The 22,758-nt window shown below is 37.8% G+C and overlaps 1 protein-coding gene across 1 annotated transcript in view; it reads left to right on the top strand.

The window, feature by feature from the left end:
* Positions 1-2,033: 2,033 nt before the first annotated feature.
* SYT9 (synaptotagmin 9) overlaps positions 2,034-22,758 on the top strand; it is a 145,988-nt gene continuing 125,263 nt past the window's right edge. Inside the window, exon 1 of the mRNA XM_036765094.1 lies at positions 2,034-2,178. Within this exon, the coding sequence (XP_036620989.1) occupies positions 2,034-2,178 (145 nt within the window). The remainder of the gene's footprint in view (positions 2,179-22,758) is intronic.

Below are 22,758 nucleotides of genomic sequence, written 5' to 3'. Positions count from 1 at the left end.
TGGCTAGACTGAATTACTCACAGAGAGGCAGTGTGGTTCAGAGGCAGCTAGGTGGTGCAGTGTATAGAGTGCTGGGCCTGGAGTCAGAAACACTCATCTTCCTGACTTCAAATCTGGCCTTAGACACTAACTAGCTGAGTCACTTACTAGCAAATCACTTAACCCTATTTGCCTCAGTTTCCTCATCTGTAAAATGACCTGGAGAAGGAAATGGCAAACCATTCCAGTATCTTTGCCAAGATAATGCCAAGTGGGGTCACAAAGAATTGGACATGACTGAAAAATGACTGAACATCATGAACAAGTATGGTTCAGGGAAAAGAACACTGGCTTTGGACCCAGGTTCAAATCCTACCTTTCAGAACTCAAATCAACAGCGACCTCATGCAAGTCATTTAAATTTCCCAAGTTAAAAAACAAGGGCATAAGATTAGTTGGCCTCTGAAGTCCCTTCCAGCTCTGATCCTATAAACTATGTCTTCCACTGTTAAAATTTTCACATTTACATATTTTATCCTTCTCAATTAGGCTGTAAGCTCATTAAGAGAGCCTTAGACATATTTCTGACCTTACTACTTAGTACAGAACTTTGCATATGGTATGTCCTCAATAAATATTTATGAATGATGTTCAATCTATGATAGCCTCATTACCCGTTTTTGTTTGTTTGTTTTAGGGAGATGACTGCTCTGCCATTAAGCAAGGTAGGGAAGGGGAGAGACCACTGAACTCCTCACTAAACTTGAAGTCATGGGACCAGAGCCTGGATCCAGGCTCTGCCACTTAATCCCTGTGTGACCCTGGGCAGGCCCTTTAACTCTAGGCCTCATTTGTAAAATGAAGAGATTGGACTAAATAACCTCGAGCTTCCTCCCAGCTCTAGAGCTAAGATTCTCTTTTCTTGGACAGTATTCAAGATATTCTGACAAATTTTCGCCTTCCAACTCTTGTCGAATATTTCTCAGTAGTCACCCAAAGTTTCAGTTATTACAACATGGCCTCCTGAAAACATGTTACCATTCCACAGATGACAGTTTTTGTTTTTGTTTTTGTTTTATATTAGTTAGACTTAGGAGTGGCTACTTCCAGGGAAGATACTTTGAAAATAGGGGAAAGGAGAGAAAGAGAAGACGGAAGCATTTCTGAGAAAGCTAATCACAGCCATCTGACATAGGTCCTTTAATCCTGTCCCTACCCTCTAGGTTACAGCTCACTTTTGGAGGCCTGGGTGGTCCCCTAAAAACTGACAGTTTTCCAGGCATATAGCACTGACTCCGTTATTCCTTGCTCCATCCTGTTCCATCTGTCTTCTTTAGGTCATTCATCCGTGTAAAGGCCACGCTGTAGGAACGGGGGAGGAAATCTGAGTCCCGGCCCGGGTGGATACAATCAAGGGGGCTGCATTTGGAGCGAGTCCTCACAACCTGGTGAATCTTGTTAGCAGCTGTGTAAATCTCTGCTATTACTGTGCCCTGGGAAGCAAGCTGCGGTGGAGGGGGCCATGTCCTGAACCCTGAAAAGGAGAAGAGGGAGGGGCAGGTCTGATCCCTCCAGACCCTCGGGCAAGATCTCCCCACCTCTCTGAGCCCCGCCTCTTGCTCTTCAGCCGCTGGCACTGAGGGCTCCGGCCGCCAGGGAGAGCTGCGCCCTAGCTGCGCTAAGGCAGAGCCAGCGAGAGGAGAGAAAGCGCGAGAGAGCGCTCGCCAGCCGCTGGTCCGCCCGCAGGCTCCGGCTGCGCCGCTCCTCGGTACGGAGAGGGAGAACTGCATGCAACCGGTGGGACCCAACGCCCGAGACCAGGCTCTGGTCTTCCTACCATCCAGCAGCCACCCTCCGGACCCCAGGGAGCGCGAGTGAAGCCTCGCGGACAGACGGTCAGGTCCCCAGTGTGGCTGCGCGCCCCTGCCCTAGTCAGCTGGGGGCGGCCGGTGGCTGCAGACCGCCAGGGGAAGCAGCAGCGGCAGCGGAGGCAAAGGCGTGTCTGAGCGGGCGGAGGGCTCTCCGGCGACCTGTCCCGAGGATGCTGGGGGGCGATGCCCGGGGCCAGGGACGAGATCTGTCAGAAGGCACTGCAGCTGCTGGCCGAGCTGTGCTCCAGCGGGGCGGTAGAGCACGACAGCTGCCAGGATTTTATCCATTACCTGCGGGACCGCGCCAGACCCCGGCTCACCGACTCAGGTGGGCGCTGCTGGGCGGGGTAGCAGGAGGAGGAAGGGAGGAGGATGGGGGGAGGGCCAGAGCAAGGGATCTACTAAGGCCTGAAGTCTCCTCCTGAATGGGAGGGGGCGGCCACACCCGGAGACCATGCTGGGAGCCAGGCGCATGGCCCGGAGCTGTTTCCCCCAGCCCTCGGCTCCCCAGAGCTGGTGCCGGGCGCCTGTCTATCCCCCGTTGCCCACTGTCCGCACACAGATCTCGCGTGGCCCTGACGCCTGGCCAGGGGCTGGGACAGCCTCATTAGGGAGCCCAGGGTTTCCACTGGGGGTTGCGAAAGGGCCTGAGACCCTTTGAAACTCTGGGAAGTTGGGTTGGCTCCTCCTGAGCTCTGGACCGACAGTGAGAGGTGGCCCCGGTGGCTGTCTGGACCCGTCCAAGCGGCACTGGGTTTCTGCGGACGTGGCGCCGGGCACCAGAGTGACCAGCAATGGTTCAGGTTTGCCTTTTTTTTTTTTTTGACACCGTGATCAAGAGAGCGCTGTCCAGGGTCTGACGAGAGAAGGGAGACAGGGACTCTTCTCCACCTGAAACCTGAGAACCCTAAGGCCGGACTTGGCAGAACCACCCTGGCCCAGACAGTTCCTTTAGGGCTGGGCTGTGCCGGGTCGGGCCGAGCTGGCACAGCTTCTAGGCTGATCTCCGTGGCTTTGGCTGTAAGATTTCTGTGCTCTGACGCTGTGGCATAGCAGGTCACTGTGCCTTTAGCAGGCTGGGCGGCGTGCGGGAGCCCGGCGCTAGTCAGGTTTCAGGAAGGCAGCTGCTTTGGTACACACTAGGGATACTCGAAAAGCTTTCATCTTGGACCACTCTGGCTTAAGTCTTTCTACTTTATAGTTTGGGGGACAATACAAAAATGTCCTTGTTACTATAAGGGCAGTACATAGCAGGAATGGGGACTTCTGGTGGTGGAGGCGGCTACACCCAAAGACTAGGCAGTTGGTACACTCTTCTACAGGCCTGTGATTCACACTTTTCAGTAAGGGGGAAAGTTGCAAAGTCTCAACTTTTAAAAGTCAACAAATCACTTGGGTTTCTTTCACCAAGCCACATGTTAAGAGAGAATAAGAATAAAGAAAAAGAAAAGCCTGTTTAAAGAAAAAGAGCCCTGTTCAAAAGAATAGAAGTACTTTACAAAAAGTATTGGGTCCCCAGTATCTTCAGGAAGTGAAAATAGAAAATGATCAATGAATTTTCTCATTTGCAGTTTAAACTCAGGAACTAAAGGAGCTTTAGCCTCAAACTTACTCATCAGAGTAGAAGTAGCTCCCTTATCTGGCTCAAGTCTGGTGCAAGTTTGCCTCTTTTCATGTAATACCATTACATGAACATTCAAATTTATTCTAAGATAATAGGGAAAAGTTAGATTTATAAAAGAATTCACAACGGGAATCTTTTCAATAGAAAGCTCCCATTTGTGCATTTTAAAAGTTTTATTAACAGTTTTATAACGGTTATTTTCTGATATCTATCCTCTCAGTTGTAAAACCTTCCCTATAACAGAGCAAATTAGTTAAGCAAAACCCATAGCATTTGGAAGTGTATATAACATTAACACCCATAGCACCACACACACCATCACCTTATCTACCAAAATAAGAAAGTTTGATCATCTTTGGGTGCCAAATTCGTTCTTCCAAATATTCTTCATCCAGTTGCCTTTTTAGTGTTTTTTGTTTGTTATTTTGGTCATTGTGTATACATTTCTGTCCTCCTAATTCTGATAACTTCCCCTTGCATCACTTCAAACTCATCTTCCCACCCACCAGGTTCTTAAAAGGACATATTTTGTATAAAATTTCAGAAAACAGATACTTCTACACAAAACAGAAAGAGCACTGGAGCTCTGATACTTATACCATTTTGTCCATTGCAAAAGGAATAACCCTCAGACCTGTTGCCTACAGTCACATTATATTAATCAAGATCCTCGGATGAATATTGGCAGAGCTCTGGGCTTGGATAGGAATGTCTGGTTTTAGATCCCAACATTGACACTATTAGTGTAGCAATGCCCTAAGCAATGCCCTTAACCTCTGGGTGCCTCCAAGATTTACTTACTAAGTTTCAGACATCAGCAATCAGGATTAATAGAGGGACTTCCCACACAACAAATTCTCTGCACTATCAAAATCATAGATTCTTTGTGTATCAGATAAGCTCTGTTGTAATAACTTTAAAATGGCAGTTTCTCTTTTTAAAATCATATCTACATGCCTTGAATATCCCAACATGTTTTGTGCAATGTGCCTTTTATAAATCAAAAGTTACAGACTGAATGGTGTGTTCTTGGACTGAGAAAGACCTTACCACATTTTTATGACAACTGACTCCCATAGTGATGCTCTAAATCAATCTTTCCTTAGAGTAGCTTGAACTATTTGAACTATAGAAAAAGCCAGATCTTTAATCTCAAATTATGAGGAATTAGAAGAGACAGAAAGCAGCTGTTACTGTGTGAACCTGTTTCACTTTTTTTTGGACAAATTTCAAATCCTAGGCTCAGTAACCATAGACAAAAAATTCATATGAGTGATCTACAAAATGAGATAATGTGCAAAGCTGTGAATTTGAAACTATTTAAAATTTGCTTTTAAAATGAGTATAGCAAATTGAACAAAATAATAACAAAAAATATTGCTTGTTTCTGCATCCCCTAGCCAATGGGGGTGTGCATGGATAGCTATCTTCAAGTGTTTTAAAGTCTGTCCTATGAAAAAGGGATTAGACTTCTACTTGGCTCCAGAAGGCAGAACTTGGCCCCAAAGGCAGTAAATGGAAGTAACAGAAAGAAATACAGACTCAAAGTAAGGAAAGACTTCCTTTCAATTGGAGCTATCCATCCAAAATTGGAAAGAGCTGCTTCTGGAATTGGTCAGTTTCCCTTCTTTAAGAAAAAGCTGCATGGGATTCAACAGGTATGTTGTATTCAACATGTTCCAAGAATGAATAGAATTATGTGACCTCTGAGGTCCCTTCTAACTCAGAAATTCTCATTTTAATCTTGCTTTTTTGGTGGAGTTTAAAAATTTCTTATTGTTTTAAAAAACAGCCACTATTTTGTGTAAATATGGTCTTCCTTCACTCTTCACTACTTCATATGTCTTTCCATGTTTCTTTGTATTCTTCATATTTGTAAAATACACATTGAGCTGACCATTTCTAATGGCAAATAATATATTTCTGTTGATATAATTTATTCAGCCAGTCTCCAATCATTGAACATACAGATTATTTCCAATTTTACAAATAAAATTACTGTAATTTTTTTTACAAAAAGATTTTTTTTTCTCTGAATAACAGTCTTATGCTAAAGTCCCAGAGCTGAGGTCCATGTTCTGTCCTTTTATATTGTTGTATTGCTTTCCAAAATGAATTCACCTATTCAAAGTTCTATCAGCAGTTCAATAGTATTCTTGCTTCTCTACAATTCTGCCAAGACATCATCTTATTCTGTTTACTTATTTTGCCAATTTGGTAGGTATAAATGATGCCTAATTGTGGTTTTAATTTTAATTTTCCCAATTAATGGAGTCTGAACAGTTTTGTATGTGATTAATAATAAATTGCCTATTTGTATCCTTTAACTATTTACCTATTGGGGAATTCAATTCAATCAACATTTGTTAAGCATCTGGGCTGTGCAAGAGACTGTATTAAGAGCATGAATGTGGAAAAAAATTAATGACTTTCTGTGTGAAGTAGTATCAACTTGTTACACTTTTTGAATATAAGGTTTTTATCAAGTATATTTACAATAGAGGTCTTTTATGAAACTTTTCTTGCCCCTTAAAGTTCAGTATGTTACACTGTTCCTCACAAACTCCTTATGTTTATTGAATCAAATCATGTTTTGTGTCCTATAACAGATTCTTTTTGTTCAATGAATAGAAATATTCCTCTTTTCCATAACTGTGATAAATGTCATTCTTTTTCCTTTTAGTTTTTTTTATGATTTCTGTAATACATTGATCCCCATGGAGCTTTATGAAATTATACAGGGTGTTTCTAAAGTCTAGACACATGGGCAAAAACGCATATTTTCAAGAAATGAAATGAATGAAATTTTCGACAACATTTTATTTAATTGTAATATTAACAGATAACATCTTCAATATTATTTCCATCATTTGTGATGCAAAGGTTGATGCACTTTGCAAGATTCACATGCACTCGATGCAATAACTCCATGTTGCCTATGTGTCCAGACTTTAGGGACACTCTGTAGATTCCAGGTTGGACCTTTGAGGTCGTCTGATCCAACAGCCTTATTTTATACTTAAAAACTGAGCCTTAGGTGGTTAAATGACTTCTAAAATACCATACAAGTAGTAAGTGGCAGAACCAGGATTCTAATGCAAGACCTTGGACTCAAAAAACAGCTCTTAGCATAAATCACCCTCCTCTTTCCATAAAATTGAGTGAGATGTGAATCTAATAACTTTTCTTGTTAAATTGCTATTTCATGCTCCATACAATTCTATTGAATAAGATTTATTGTTTTGTATTTTAATATTTAAATACTTTAAGGGTCTATGAATTCCTCATTGTGAGAACTCAATGCCATGAGTAGCATTTTAGTGGAATAATTTATTTCAATATTTTATAATACTAGAGTTATTAAATATGAGAGGTAAAGTGAGGTAGTGGATACAGAACTAGCCTTAGAGCCAAGAAGATCTGGATTGAAGTTATACCTCTGCTATATATCTATGTGACCTTGGACAAGCCCTTAACCTTTCAGTCCCCATGGGCAAATTTTTAAAGACTGTTATTATAGAGGAGTTTCCAATCTGGATTGGTGGAGGAAGTTTCCACATTATGAGCCCCTCATTCTAATAAAATCAAGACTCTGGACTTTCACTCCCCTAGTCATCCATTCCCAATCATATATCAGTACATCTTTAATTTCAATTCTAGATTATCTGTTCTGTCTCATTGACCAACTTTTCTATTTTTATCTAATTCCAGTGTAACTCCTCCAGCCTCTATTATTCTATTTTAATAATCTCCTATAGTATTTTTTAATGTAAACTTTGTCATATTAATTCATTCAATTAGCTAGCTCATTAACATTTTATTTTATCAAATTAAATATAAAAATATACAGGTTTTTATTTTGATGATATTGACTCAACCTAGCCATGAACATTGTATCCTTTCAATCATTTAATTCTCAATTTATATCTAATATTGTTTAATGGTAGTTATCGTATAGAGCTTTTTTTTGCTTATCTTCACAAGTTAATATCCAACTATTTGATATGTTTAATTTCTCCTGTATTTCTCCTATGATATACAGATGTTCATGACTGTTTCTGCAATTCTCTTATATCATATATCATACTATCTTACTAAAGCCATTTATACCAATTTTGTTGAGCTTTTGGGATTTTCTAAATATATTGTTTGTAAGTAGAAATATTTGAACATCTTATTTTCTTGTTTCCCAAATTTATTTCTCTTGGATCTTTTTTTTATAGCTTTTCTTTATAAAATTATACTTACAGTGCTTTCAGTGGGCAAGCCCACATCACCACTGTTTTTAGTGGCATTTTTCTCCATTTTATAAAATGTTAGTTTTTAGTTTCAAATAAATCCTTTATCATGTTAAGGACAGCATTCTGATATTTTTTTCATTGTGTTTAAGATAAATGGATGTTGATTTTACCAAAAGCCTGTTGCTATACTGATGAGTTTTTGTGAGTTTCCTTATTGACATGATTTATTGGACTAATTGTTTTTCTAATATTAAAGCAGTCTCACATGTTCAATATAAACAAAGTAGTATTTTGCATCAATATTTGTTATTGATATTATTATGTAGCTTTTTTCCTACTTTTTGGAGGCCAGATTTAGCTAACATAAACATACTTACTTTGTGGAAAAAAATTAGATATAATCGCTTTTGCATTTTTGAAGGTGATTTATATAGTAATATAGGGGGATTTTTTTTGTTCTTTGAAGTCTCAATAGAATTCACCTCTGGATCTGTTTTATCAAGTTTTTGTTTTGGTTTTTTTCCATGGCCTTTCATTAATATCCTGTTTAATTCACCTTCTAAAATTCTTTTGCTTGGGCTATTTTCAGCATTTTATATTTTTTTAAATGTTTTTCCATGTCTTTTATATTCTCTGATAGTTTTAGTTTACTTTTCTCATTTTTTAATTTTAATAATCTGATTTTCACCTTACTTCATTTTCAATACCAAATTGCTAATTGTTTATCAACTTTATTGATCTAAAAACACACTTATTAATCAATTTAATAGTTCTTTAATATTCCATCTCAATAATCTCTTTTTATTTTAACGGTTTCATTCTTTGTACTTACTTTTAGTATATTCAATTGTTTATTTTATAATTCCTTTAACTTTCAACAGCTCTAGTTTTAACTCTTTTGCAATTAAAAGATCAGTCTCCTCATGTATTACTTTGACTGAAATATGTAAATTTCAAAATGTTACATTTATATTTCACCATCTTTAATATAATTTGTTTTTATCATTTATCCTTTAGCTACTTATTATTTGATAAACTATATGTGGTTTCTCCAATTAAATGTGTGCCTCCAGAGGATAGAGATTACTTTGGTTTTGGCTTTGTATCCATGCATCTAAATTAGTGCCTAACATGCAGTAGGCAGTCACTAAGTAATTATTCAATTGAATTGTTAAAAGAAATTTAATTTAATTATTTTTTGTTTCCACATAGGTCTATATTCTTTTATCATATTTCATTATTGATTACTATTTTACTATGCTTTTTCCATGAATATAGCATTTCTAATTTCTGAATTTATTAATTAACAATTTATTTGTGCCTTAGAGTATGAGCAATCTTGAGGGATTTACCACGAGTATTTGAAAAAAAAGTCACACATTGTAGTTTCCTTTCAGTTTTCTTTATGTCTATCAAATTCAATTTCTTCAACACTGTATATATGTAGATTAATTCCTGCTCACCATTTTTGTCTGATTTAAAATTTTCTGTTATTGTTGTATTAAAATCTGCCATTACTATTGATTTCCTATCTCATCTTTGTGAAAATCAGTTAACTTTTGCTTTATAAATTTAGTTGATAATTTCCATTTTATCAGGATTTAAATTTTAAAATTTTTTCCCACAAGTAATGATATATTTGGACATGATATAATTTTCCCTTTATACTTCTCTTAAAACTTTATAGTTTGATTTTAAATCAGTTAGATATCTTTACTGTAAACTCTAGATTTTCTTGAATTAGCAATTGCATTGTAAATTTTAGTCCACTCCATTGTTTTGTATCTCTATACATTTTTGACATTTGATGTGTTTCTTTTAAGGCATTACATTTTTTAGTCATTGATAAGCCTTTTTATATAGGAAAATTCACTCCCTTTACATTGAAAGTTACAATTAATTTTTACTTAGCCCCTACCATTCTTTTCTCAATTACTAATTTTGTCAAAGAGTAATACAGTTTTCCTTATTTCACTAATGCTTTCCAAAACTTAACCAAAACTGAACAAATTTCTTATATTTCAAATTTAGACTATAAGTTTTGCAAATATTAGTTTAAAGTAAAAGTTTCTTTCTGGGATTGCTTTCACTAGCTTTCAACTTCATCCCCTGCCTTTGTCATGCTCCCTGTTAATCATTTTCTTGTTTAATTTCTTTGTCCCTCTCCCCTTTGTTTACTTGAGTAGACTGTCCTTTATTAATTAGCCAAAATAGTATTACTGCTGCTTTTTATCACCCAATGGTGATTCCATTGAAACAATAACTAGTTAATCACAGTGTAAAGCATCTATTGATTTAGAACACTTAGTAAGATGACACATTCTGTTCCAGAGGCTCTTGACTTTATTCTCTCCAGTGTGAAAGCCATTTTTAGATCTTATTTACTCTTATTAAATAGCTTTTCCAAGACAAAAGTGGATGGACATCTTTATATTCATAATAGCACTAACTATGGAGGGTACATAGGGCCTCAGTCAATATTTGTAATTTGAATGAGCTCTTTTGTTTGTGAAGTTGAGTGCCCAGATTTCTGTGATCACACCTTTGAGAAAATCATCTCATAGCTGCCTATGGGAAGTACATCTGTCCTTTGCTATCCATAGAGAAACATATCTCCTTTTTAGCTTAAGTTTTGTAGAATCTCATATTTATGTAGTGCTTCATTTACAGAGTGCTTTCCTCATAACAACTCTGTAAGGTACAAAATGCAAATATTATTATTCATATTTATAGATGAAAAAACAGGCTCAAAGAGGTGGCACAATTTGTTCAACCTCTCATTAACTAGTATGTAATGAATTTTTAAGATGTGTATCAAAGACAGAAGCAAAAGCATATAACTAAGGGTAAACAAAAAGAATTTATAAATACTCTAAAAATATAGTTGGCACTGATAAAGTTCATCATGAGCTGGTAAATATGATTCCTGAATTGCTATCAGAGATCTTTGGAAAATTGTGGAGAATAGTTGAAATGGCAAAAGTCTAGAAAAGAGCAAGTGTGGTCCCTACATTTAAAAAAGAGAAGATAGTAAAAACCTTTCAATTGTGAACTTGACTTCAATTACGAGCAAAATGCTAGAATAAATTTCTAAGGAATGGACTGCAATTAGAAGGGAAGTTATGGTCTCAAAGAACACGTTTCCATTAAGAAGAAATCATGCCAGATTAACCTCATTTCCTCTTATAAAGTGTCACTAGGCTAGACAGATCAGAGGAATGTGCTAAACCTAGTTTATCTGGAATTGAGCAAAATAATTGACAAAGTTATTTATATTATCTTTTTAGACAGAATAGAGAGTTCCAGGCTAGGTGATAGTGTTGTTGTTCAGTCACTTCAGTTGTGTCCCACTCTTCATGACCCTGTTGCAGTTTTCTTGTCAAAGATCGTGGGGTGGCTTTTCATTTCATTCTCCACCTCATTTGACCAGCTGAGTAAACTAAGGCAAATAAAAGGTTATATGACTTGCCCATGGTCATATATCTAGTATCTGAGGCATGATTTGAAATTAGGAAGATGAGCCTTCCTGACTCCAGGCCCAGAACTCTATCCACTGCACTACTTGGATGCCCAGGGGTTAGCATAGTTTTATTTGAAACTGGCTGACCAGATCTAAATATTGGGGATTAATGAATGCATTGATATGAGTCTGAAAGTTAGTCTTTAGTGGAGTGCTCTAGGGATCTCTCATTGGCCATTTCCTGTCATTTTTGTCAGTGATTCATGAATTCATAGATGGCATATTTATCAAATTCATAAAAAACACAAAACTAGAAGGAATAGCTAATAGCTGTTATGACAAAATAAGGATCTCCAAAGATCTCAAAAGATTAGAATGATGTGCCAGATAAAAGAGAATTGCATTTAACATGAACAAATTAAAACCTTACATATCAAGAAACTCCCATCTTTTCAGTATCAGTGTTCTTCTGATGATTTTATATGGTTGCAAATTTGGGTGCTATAATTTCCAAACACTTAGAGCTGCAGAGAACCCAAAAATCAATGTTGATACTCAAGGCAACATAAGTAGGCTGCAACATATTTTTAACAATGACCTATGTCCAGAGTTGGGGTAAATGCTTAGCAATTGGCTCTTTGGAGGAAAATGCATGCATGACACAAATTGAAATTTAATCTAAATTATTAACATTTTATTCATCACTTTCTTAAGTCTAGACAATCAACAAAGCAACAAATCAAGCCCTGGTCTGTCATGTTTACCAATTTCTAAGGTATAAATACTCATACTGAAATTTTAATAATTTGTTTTCATGAACAAGCTGATTCCAGTATGCACCTGATTATACAGAAATTAATGGAGCATTTATTAAGCACTTACTATGTGCAAAGGAAGTGGCCTAAAGAATAGCATACTAGAAACATAGGATTATAAAAGGAAGTGTTACCCATTTTATAGAAGGGAGGAAGCATAGAAGTCCATACTACAACAGTAACCATGAATTATAGAAAACACCTGAGAGACATCTCCAATATATTGAGGAGATTGTCTATGGAAGAATGAAAGGAGAATATGGTTAAGAATCACGTATGATGACCAAGGCTATTATTTGAATGGGGAGAATACTCACATTTTTATATCATAAATCCATTAAAGCATACTCATTACTATTGAAATAGTATCTCTTACATACATCACAGCACATTCTTTAGGGGTTTGGGGTTTGAGACTGGGGTCTCTAGCTTGCCTAGACTGGAGGTGCAATGGCTACTAATGGGACAGTCCAGATGCTGATTGGCACTAAAGTCTGAACTTGTTCTGCCTTCCTAACCTGGGCTAGTTCACTCTTCTTTAGGCAGCTTGGTGGCCCTCTGTTCCTGGGGCTTCGTATTTTGGGAACAGACTTAGAATGGCCACCTAATTGGATTTGTCCCTGCACCAGCTCAGAACTCTCAAATGCAAGAGATCCACAAGCATCAGCTGCCCCCAGCAGCAGGAACTATAGACCTATGCCCAACACAGCACATTCTTATAAAGATTTTTTAAAGATGAAAATGTAGGTATTTGGGTCAATCTTTGCTGATGTCTTCTGAGTGTCTTTTTTTAATAGTCTATTCCATGTTCTTTTCTATTATTTTGGATTCTTTCTCCCTCTGAGATGTTTTGAAAATCAATCCTCAAGCCCTTTTAATAGTGTGCTGCTTCTGACCCAGCTTTCTTCTTCATGTCTTTGTTCAGGTTCAGCTGTTCTTCATGACTTCATCTTCCCAAGGGCCATTTTCTACTTCCTAACACACTACATGGGGTACTGACATACTAGAGTCCAAATGTGCTTAAAAATAGACCAGCATAAAAACATCAGAATACTTGTCCCATTTCATATCTTCTTATTAACATTCTCTGGATCTCATATACAAATACTTTGGGATGATCTGGCCTAGCTTTATTCCACCACAAGCTCTCTATGCTTTCATGACATCTTCAACTGCCTTTTCCTGCTTTATGGAACAAAATTGTCCCTAATCTTCCATCATCCTCTTCTTCCGTGAATGAACAGATAACAAAGAAAATATGATAGATCTCAGGTGAAGTTGAGTAGAAATACAATAAAGTGAAATTTTAATCACTATGCTTTCTGTAAATATTAATATTTATACCTAATATGACCATCTTTTTAGGGTGCACATGGGATATTTTTTGTCAGTATGTTGCTTCATATATAGGGATCATACATTAATACAAGCTTGGTTAAGAACCAGAGAGCTAAAAAAGCTTTCTACAGCTAATAGGACCCTGTACAAATATATTCTTTTTTTTTTTGCTTTTTGGCAGGGCAATTGGGGTTAAGTGACTTGTCCAAGGTCACACAACTAGTACATGTGTCAAGTGTCTGAGGCCAGATTTCAACTCAGGTCCTCCTGACTCCAGGGCCGGTGCTCTACTCACTGCACCACCTAGCTGCCCCGCAAATATACTCTTAATAAAAGATCTGAATGATGGTTAGTAAAGTTTTAAGATAATTTTGGTGTTTCTTTGAGGGGGGGTAGAAAGGGCAATTGGGGCTAAGTGACTTGCCCAAGGTCACACAGCTAGTAAGTGTGTCAAGTGTCTGAGGGTGGATTTGAACTCAGGTCCTGCTGACTCCAGGGCCAGTGCTCTACTCACTGCTCCACCTAGCTGCCCCAAGTTTTAAGATTTTTGACAGACTTTTTCATTTCTTTTAATCATCAGAAATTATTGTGACTATCAAACATGGACAAGAAAACAAATTAGGAAATTCTTGTGTAGATAGCGGGTCATGAAACGCTAGAATATTAACTGTGCTGAATTCTCATTAAAGTTGTACTGTGTAGAATGACAGCAGAGTTATTGAATGGAAGATGTTCATTTAAAATGGTAGTCAAGGGTAATTTTTCTTCAATATCTCTGAAGCAGTCAGTGAGATTGTGTATTGGTCGGAGTTTAATACTTGAAAAGATACTCAGTGAAACAGTTTAAATTGAATCAATCTTTATTCAGCACCCCTTCATGTCACTACTTTCTGTGTTACTTGCTGAGGGAGTTAAAAAGATGAAAATGGCACATTTACTACTTTCAAGAAGCTTATACTCTAGGAGAAGAGATAACATTCAGGTAGTAAATAACCCACAGAATATAATAAGCACAGAGGGCAGGAACAAAGTTCCACAAGGGTTCAGAAGAATCACTTCTGGCTTGAATGATCAAGGAAGTTTTCGTGGAGAAAATGGACATCCATTTTTTGAGTATGTTGTAGAAAGGAGTCTTATTCAGGCACAGGATGTTCAAGACAACCTCTGAGATAATTTCCAACTCTGTGGTTCTATGAAAAGGTGCCCCAGGAAGAACAACAGCACAGAAGCCAATATGGAGAGAATATCCAGAAGGGTAGGGAGCTGTGGAGTGGCCACCAAGAGTGAGGACTGACAAGGGATTTGGCAATTAGGAAATCATTTTTTACCTTGGAGAGGGCAGATCTAGTAGAATCAAGAGGATGAAATCAGGTCAAAGTGAGGCAGTAGAAAAAGCAACTAGAGAATGTTTTAGAAATTTTGCAATAAAGAGAAGAAAACAGATGGGATGATAGATTGAGAAGGAATCAAGGTAAAGCAAAGGCTTTTACAGGCTAAGATGGACCCAGGTATTTTGGTTAGCAGAGAAATGTGAATCAGTAGAGATAAGCTCCTTGAGGACAGAGGCTGATTTTACTTTTGTCTCCATGTCCTCAGTCTAGCACATTGCCTTATATGTGGTAGAGACTAATATAGCCATCCTGAAATAAATGGAGAGTGGAAATGATCAACTAAGAAATGACCTAGAAACAATTAAGGATTGGATCAAGAATGAGGGTGTTAGGGTTAAGTTCAGTGACCCAAGGGGACACACCTCTTCTGATAGTTAAGGCAAGGAAAAAGAAAGTGGGTGAAGGCATACAAAGGTTTTTAGAATCCCAGAATCTCAGAAACTTGATCAGAGGACATCTAGGCTGATGTACCTAAATAGGAACCCCCACTATCATATATCCCACAAATGATCATCTGGCTTCCACTTGGAGAACTTTCATGGGAAACTCACTGTCTCCTGAAGCAGTCCATTGAGATTTTTTGTTGTGGTTTTTCAGTTGTTTCAGTCATGTTGAACTCTTCATGACCCTATTCAGGGGTTTCTTGGCAAAGATACCGGAGCAGTTTGCCATTTCCTTCTCCAGTTTATTTTACAGATGAGGCAACCAAGACAAACAGGGTTAAGTGACTTGCCCAGGGTTACACAACTAGTAAGTATCTGAGGCCAAATTCAAACTCAGGTCTTCCTGACTCCAAACCCAGTACCCTATTTACTGTGTCATCTAGCTGTGTATAGCCAGTTGTTAGAATGGTTTTCCTCATATTAAACTAAGTCTGCCTCTCTTCATCTTCTATCCCTCACCCTTAGACCTGTCTTCGTGGGTCAATTAGCATAACATTCATCCCTCTTCCACATGCTAGTCCATCATATACTTAGATTTAGAAAATAGACTCAGATTCACAGAATGTTAGATATATAGGACCTTAGGGATCATCTAATCCAAGCTCCTCATTTTACAGATGAAGTGACACCCAAGTTGACTGAATCATCCCATTCTAACAAGTTCCTTTTAGAAGCACTCAGCAGTTTAAGAGTAAGAGCAGAGAAGGTTGATGATGGGTGCTACCTAGGTTGTGATAAGTAATCAATATTTAGTACAATTATATGCCATAACTTTAACCACATTTTTGTGTTGTGTTTTATTGTTGTTTATGGGGGTGTGGGTGTTAAGAGTGGGTCTACCTATCTTACCTAGGCTGGAATTATGGCAGCCACTCAAAGGCTTGGTCTCAATTCTGATCAGCATGGGAGCTTTGATCTCCGTTTCCATCCTGGACCTGTTTGCCTCCTTAGCAGCCTGGGGCCTACCACTCCCTACCCACCTCTCCATCCTAGCTCATGGGAACTCACTATGTTGATGCCAGACTTAGTGTGGACACCCGTGGACACTCCTTGGCCTGCTATAGCTCAAAACTCCTGAGCTCAAGAAATTGACCATCCTCATCCCTTTGGTAGCAGGGATTAGATCTATTAACCACTACATATGTGCCACTGTGCCAGGAATCACTTTTAATTAAAATTAATGTTAATTGAAATCATGCAAAAGATCATTTCCATCCTAGAAGTTGATGAAGTATTGAAGGAATAATACATAAAGGCATAATTTACTTCTATTTCATTACATTCACAAGAATTATTAACATATTGCTTTGTGACATTAAATAGCCTCTTTGAAAATATTTTAAATTAATCAAATGTGCTATTATTTTAATGGGATTTCTCCAACATGAGTCTATGACTGCTTTAGAAGATTTTTTGGTAACTTGGTGAATTCATGATTTTATCAACATAAGATCTCCCCTCAGTGATGCATATAGAAGCCCACCCATGTCTTCTTACCCCATGCAATTCTTATCCCTGTTTGCCATTGTCTTCCTAGAAAATCTAATTAGAAAAACCGTTCTCTTCATGTTTTAGCATCTCTGAGTTACCAATGTAGTACTGCACCTGCTTATCTCTTATTAAAGAAACAAGAGTGAAGAAGACTGAACCCTGCCTCAATCATTGACTAGCTGTGGGACCCTGGGCAAGTCACTTAACTTCTCAACCTCAGTTTTAACATCCGGAAAATGGAGACAAAAATAGTATGTACCTTCCAGGGGTTCTTGTGAGGATCAAATGAAATAATATATGTAAAACACTTTGCAAACCTTAAAATCTTACATAAATGCTATTTTTTATTCTATGTAATTGACATTTCTTCTACTTTTTCATAATTTGCATAGTCTTTTGAGTACCTTGTTAAATAGTCCTTAAGGCAACATTATATACTTTGACACTCAGTGATTTAAGTGTGTGAAAGTGGCCACAGCAGACAACAAATACTATGTTTTAAAATATGATCAAGAAATGAAAAATATCAAAAATTTGTGGTTTTGAATACCTCCCACCTACTTATCATAAATACTTTTTTAGACTAAATCTCCCATATATTTCCCAGGCTGAAATACAGCAGCCAACCCCACTGCTGATTAGCACAAGAGCTTTAACCTGTTCTATTTCTGACCTGGGCCTGGCTGCCCTTCTAGGCACCCTAGTGCTCCCACACCCCAATTCCTGGTTGCTGATCATTTTGATGGCAAAATTAGTGTGGACTCCTTTTTGGCTTTAGTCCTACTATAGCATGGAACTCCTAAAGTTAAATAACTCTCCAGCCTCAGTTTCCCCAGTAGAATGGATTTACAGGCATATACCACCATGACTAGCCATGAACATTTTTTTAAAAAGAAAATCAAAAAGCATTTGGATATGGTGAACACTGAATAATAGCATAAACAATGAAATTTACTTTGTATTAGTCATGGTAAGCTATTGATTTCAAACAGCAATCTTTTAAGAATAGAGTTTTCAATATGTAGTTAGATTTTTGGTTTTTCTGACCACAGACAGATAATGCTCACAATCAACAGAAGCAAAAAAGCAAAGGAGAGCAATATAAGGAGGCAAAGAATGCAGCTTTAGAAGGCCGAACTTGACCTATTTAAATAAACTGTTGATAATTTTTTAAAAATGCTAATTAGATGAAAGTAAAGGCATGGATTCTGATTGTCACCATTTCTTAGAAAAGTTTCACCAAACCAAAACCATTCCCTCAAGAGCACACTACTGTAAAGGATATTATAAGGTAATGAGTAGTATTTCATAACAAAACAACAAAAATCAGTGAACAAAACAAGAAGCCTGCAGAGAGCTTAATATGAGACGTAGATGAACCAAATCATCACATGAGTATTTGTAGCAAAAACAAGAAAGAGAACAAAAAATAGACTTAAATAAGCCATACCTTACACTTTTTCCAGCAATCTGTTCTCATTGGCAGTAATAACCGTCCAGCCATATTTGATTCTACCACTTTTGTACCTGATGTGAAGAAGTGACGATGACATTTAAGATTAAGCCAAGAAGAACAACCAAATTTATAGTTCACATAGATTTTAGGAAAGCATTTGAAAAGTCATTAATGCTATTCTGATGGAAAATATGGAAAGATGTAGGATCTGTGACAATATACTTAGGTGGATTTGGAACAGATAACCGGTGAACCCAAAGAATAGTCATTACTGGTTACACTTCTTGACCATTTCTAGACTATGCCAGCTACATTCTGACCATCCTCCTCCAGCTGGAATGTGGACACTGCTCCCAGGACCCTGAGCTCTAGTAGGTTACTTGCACCTTCTCTTGCCCAGAGCACTAACCCTAACATCATTCCTCAGCCCAACAATCCTGTGGCATGGGTACCCTTATATCCTACCTTTCCAACTCTAGCTCCTTTGTATATGTTGTTTTTGTCTATCAGAATGTAAGATCACTGAGGGAGAAGACTATACTGCTTTCTTCCATTTGTGTCCCCAGCACTAAGCAAAAGGTTTGGCACATAGTTCACACTTAACATGATTTTTATTTATTTATTCAAATATGCCCTGGAAAGAGCTCTAGAAGAGTGACCTTAGGACCTTGGCCATGTGCTATTTAACATCTATTTCAATGACTTGGATTAAGACTATAATATATAGAATGCTCATTAAAGTTTCAGATGACAGAAATCTAAGAGGGATCACTAAAATACTAAGTGATGGAGTTGGTGTGCAAAAGCTAGAATTACAGGCTAGAATTTTGGGCTAAATCAAAAAAGATGGAATTTATTGGAAATAAGTGTAAAAATCACCTTTATGATGGGAGTGGCATAGCTAGATGGGAATTAATCTAAAAACATCTGGAGATTTCATGGACTATAAGCTTAATATGAGTCAGTAGTGTTATGTGGAAGCTACGAATTGTAAAAAACAGTCCTATGCTACACTGAGGGGCACAGTGTTCAGGACAAGGGACATCAAAGTCCAGCTGGACTCTGAAGACATCTGGGGCTCCAGGTGTCATTTACTGGAAAGGATATTGTTAAGTAGGACAGTGTCTAGAAAAGGGCAACCAGGCTGGTAAAGGACTTCAAGATAATGTCAAATGAGGAGCAGTTGAAGAAAATGACTTTTTTTAGCCTGTGTATGATAGATATGTTTAAGAACTTGAAAGGCTGTCTTGTGGAAGATGGTTGGAAGGGAAAGGAAAGGAAAGGGAATAAGCATTTATATTGCACCTGTTATGTATTAGGCACTGTCCTAAGCATTTCACAAATATTATCTCATTTAATCCTCACAATAACTCTGGGAGGTAGGTGTCATTACCATCCCCTTTCATGATTAAGCAAACTGAGACAGACAGAGGTTAAACAACTTTGTCCAATGTCACACAGCTAGTAAGTGTCTCACACTGGATTTGAACTCAGGTCTTCTTGCCTTCAGGCCCAGGGCCCTATCCACTGTGCTACCTAGCTCTCATCTTGGCTAAAGAGAATGTTGAGCTTGGAGTCAGGATTATCTAGGATCACAGCTTATTTCTCACATTGGTTGCACAACCTCAGCTTCTTCATCTGTAAAATGGGGATGATAGGGATAATTGTAATGTAGGTCCAGTTTCACTGAGGTTTTGTGAGGATCATGTAGATCACTTATATAATGTATTTTTTTTACTTTAAAGTGTTAGGAATTTTGTTCATTATCTTTGTAGTCATTATTATTATGATTCTGGTTTGACCCAGAGGTCAGAATTATGGACAAATGATAGAAGTTACTAAGGAGATGTTGGTTTGATGGTAAGAAAAACTTGCTGACAGTTAGAAGTATCCAAAAATAGAAAGGGCTGCCTTGGAATATAGTAAGCCCCCCTTCATTGAAGGTTTTAAGTCTGAATGGCTTCTGGTAAGGTATGGTAAAGAGGACATTTTTGGTTAAGTTATGAATTGGATTAGATGGTCTCTGAGGCTTCTTCTAACTTCAAAATTCTGTGAAATGCATGCAAAATAAACCTGCATTAGAGGTAATACATACATATGTATATAAAAATATATGTGTGTATATACACAAACATACATTTTTTAAATATGCAAGAATTTGATATTAAGATGGGTCAAAAATCCAAAAAGAATGGAAAAGATTGCAGACAATATGGTAGAAGCAATATCCTAACCCTCCCCCCACCATACCACCTGCAAATTAAGCTTTTATTTTTCTTTAAAAATATTGAAGCCATCCTTAAGATTGAACCTGCTGAGACAACTAAAGAATTAGTTGTTGATGTCCCTTTGTGGACACCTAAATACAAAACAAACACAAGGAACTCTGGGTACTCACAGATGCTTGGCTGGTAAACTACCATGAGAAACTCTGGGAGAGATAACCTTTCCTTAACTGAATCTATTTGCAGTGTCCTCAATGGCTATCCTCATAGAATAGCTTCTCCTCCCCTTCTTCTACTGTTGAATGACCTATATATGTCTCATTGCATTTAATGTCAGACTTGAACTACCAGGGGACTGACCTGAGTCAGGCCCAGCCTAGACCAGTTATTTTACCCTGAAAAAAGCAATTGCAATGACATTTAGTAGCTACTGGCCCATGGTCCTCTTTCTAAGGTCTATAATATCTATTTATGATGCTTTCTCATTTGTTTGAAATCTTTACAAGAATGGTCCATCCATCCATAGAGAGTATCCTTAAAAGTGAAAATGAGATATTTTTCTATAGTGTATCATATGATCACAGGACTTAAATCTGGAAAGGATCTTTAGTGGTCAGGATACTTGCATTATTTAAATGGAAAAACTGAGTCTCAGAAAAGTCAAGTTTCTTGCCTATAGTCACATGAGCAATGAGTAGTAAGTAATGACTCAAGTCAAAGTCTTTCTATTCCAAATCCAGAGATCTTTCCACTATACCATGTTAACCACTTCTTTGTAGTCACACAACTAATGGATGTGAAATACAAGATTCTGGAGGATCTCTTGTTTGTTGATTTTTAGTTAATAGGAAAAACAGCATTGTGGTAAACCCTGTGGAAACTGCCAATTTCAGTCCCAAGCTTTCTACCACAACTTCTGCCATTAAAAGTAAAGCAAGCTAAGACTTTTTAGAAACAATCTCACCTTTCAAAGTTCTATTTTTCACTTGGTATTAATGTGCCTAGCTTTTGAATGGAACCACCACATTTTTGCAGTAAAGAATTTCTCAATATGGTATTTTGTTGTCTTCAGCCGGCAACAAAAAAATAAGCTCCAGGACCCATTTTTGTTGCTTCCTTGGTTGCTCTGCTTTTGGGTAGAGCGTATCTCTCCTTCCTACACATTGTTTCTTCACTCACCCCTCCCATTTCTTTCTCCCTCTATATTTCTCCCCTCATTTCTCCCTTCCTTCCTTCCTTCCCTCTCTCTTCCCCTTTATTCCCTCTCTCCATTTCTGTTCCCCTTTCTTCCTTCCCTCTTCTAATAATTTGCTTACAAGGTATAATGGTGGGGTTCTATGCCCGCAAACACAATTAATTCGAAAGGCCCAGACAGCTGGGACAACTGGATTGAATGATTCAATTGGTTAAGGGGATAGACTAGGCAGAAATGATTTGATCATTAGATGAAGACAAATTATGCCACACAGGACATCTCTTTTGATTGGCTGAATCAGACACACCTCCGAGTCTATGTAGAACACAGCAAGGCTGTTTGGAATCATATATTCCAGTAGCAGGTTGAATCTAGTGGTGAAGGACTCTAAGAAAGAATAACTGTCCTTGGGGGAGAGAATCAAATTTCAACCAACCACCCCATGCCTGCATTGACAAGTAATGACCTTGTGAATTTCTAAAATTTGAAAAAATGTTATATCCCATCCCATAAGTTGTCCCTATAGCAGGAGTAGTTGGTGTCACCATCTGCATTAGAATGTGCATTAGAAGCTGAGAGACAATCCAAGGACAAACTAAAGATATTAAGAAAAAGCAGCTTTAATACTCTACAAAAGTATTCACCTCAAAGTCCAGCAAAGATCTACACCTAAGGGAAATTTTATAAATTCCATGAAGGGAAGAAGGGACTTCCAATAACCAAGAACTATGGCCACATGTTCTCTAAATTTGAACCCACTTTCTCTAGGAACCTTGTGTTAGCAAAGGGAGAATGTGACCCCAGCATGGGATGATGTTTCTGTGACAACCTTCCTTGCTATACTAGCATAGTAAATACCCTTTCTAAAAGCTAATTAAGTCTGGTTTATGATCAATGAGCATACCCACGGAAGATCATTAGCAACAGTTGTAAAAATCTCAGCCCCTCAGAGTTACTCCACAGAACCCTGAGAAGAGAGGTACTTAGCTGCCCTCTGGAGTTCCTACCAACTGAATAAAGTTTGGGAAGCAGCCCCAGAAGAGGTCCTACAAAAGAATCCACAGATTCTTCAGTATATCACCTGTAAGCCAAAGCAAATAAAATGGTGAAGTTGTTCAGCAGATTGCTAATTGTGTTTATGGAGGGAAAACTGTAAATTCCATATCTGAACTTCTGGGAGGGGGGAGAATAGCTGCATGTTTCTCCATAACAAAACAATTTTTTAAAAA

The sequence above is a fragment of the Trichosurus vulpecula genome, chromosome 6 (assembly GCF_011100635.1).
Source record: "Trichosurus vulpecula isolate mTriVul1 chromosome 6, mTriVul1.pri, whole genome shotgun sequence".
NCBI classification, from domain to species: domain Eukaryota; kingdom Metazoa; phylum Chordata; class Mammalia; order Diprotodontia; family Phalangeridae; genus Trichosurus; species Trichosurus vulpecula.
Note: the sequence above shows the minus strand (reverse complement) of the source record. Positions and strands in the feature narration are given on the sequence as shown.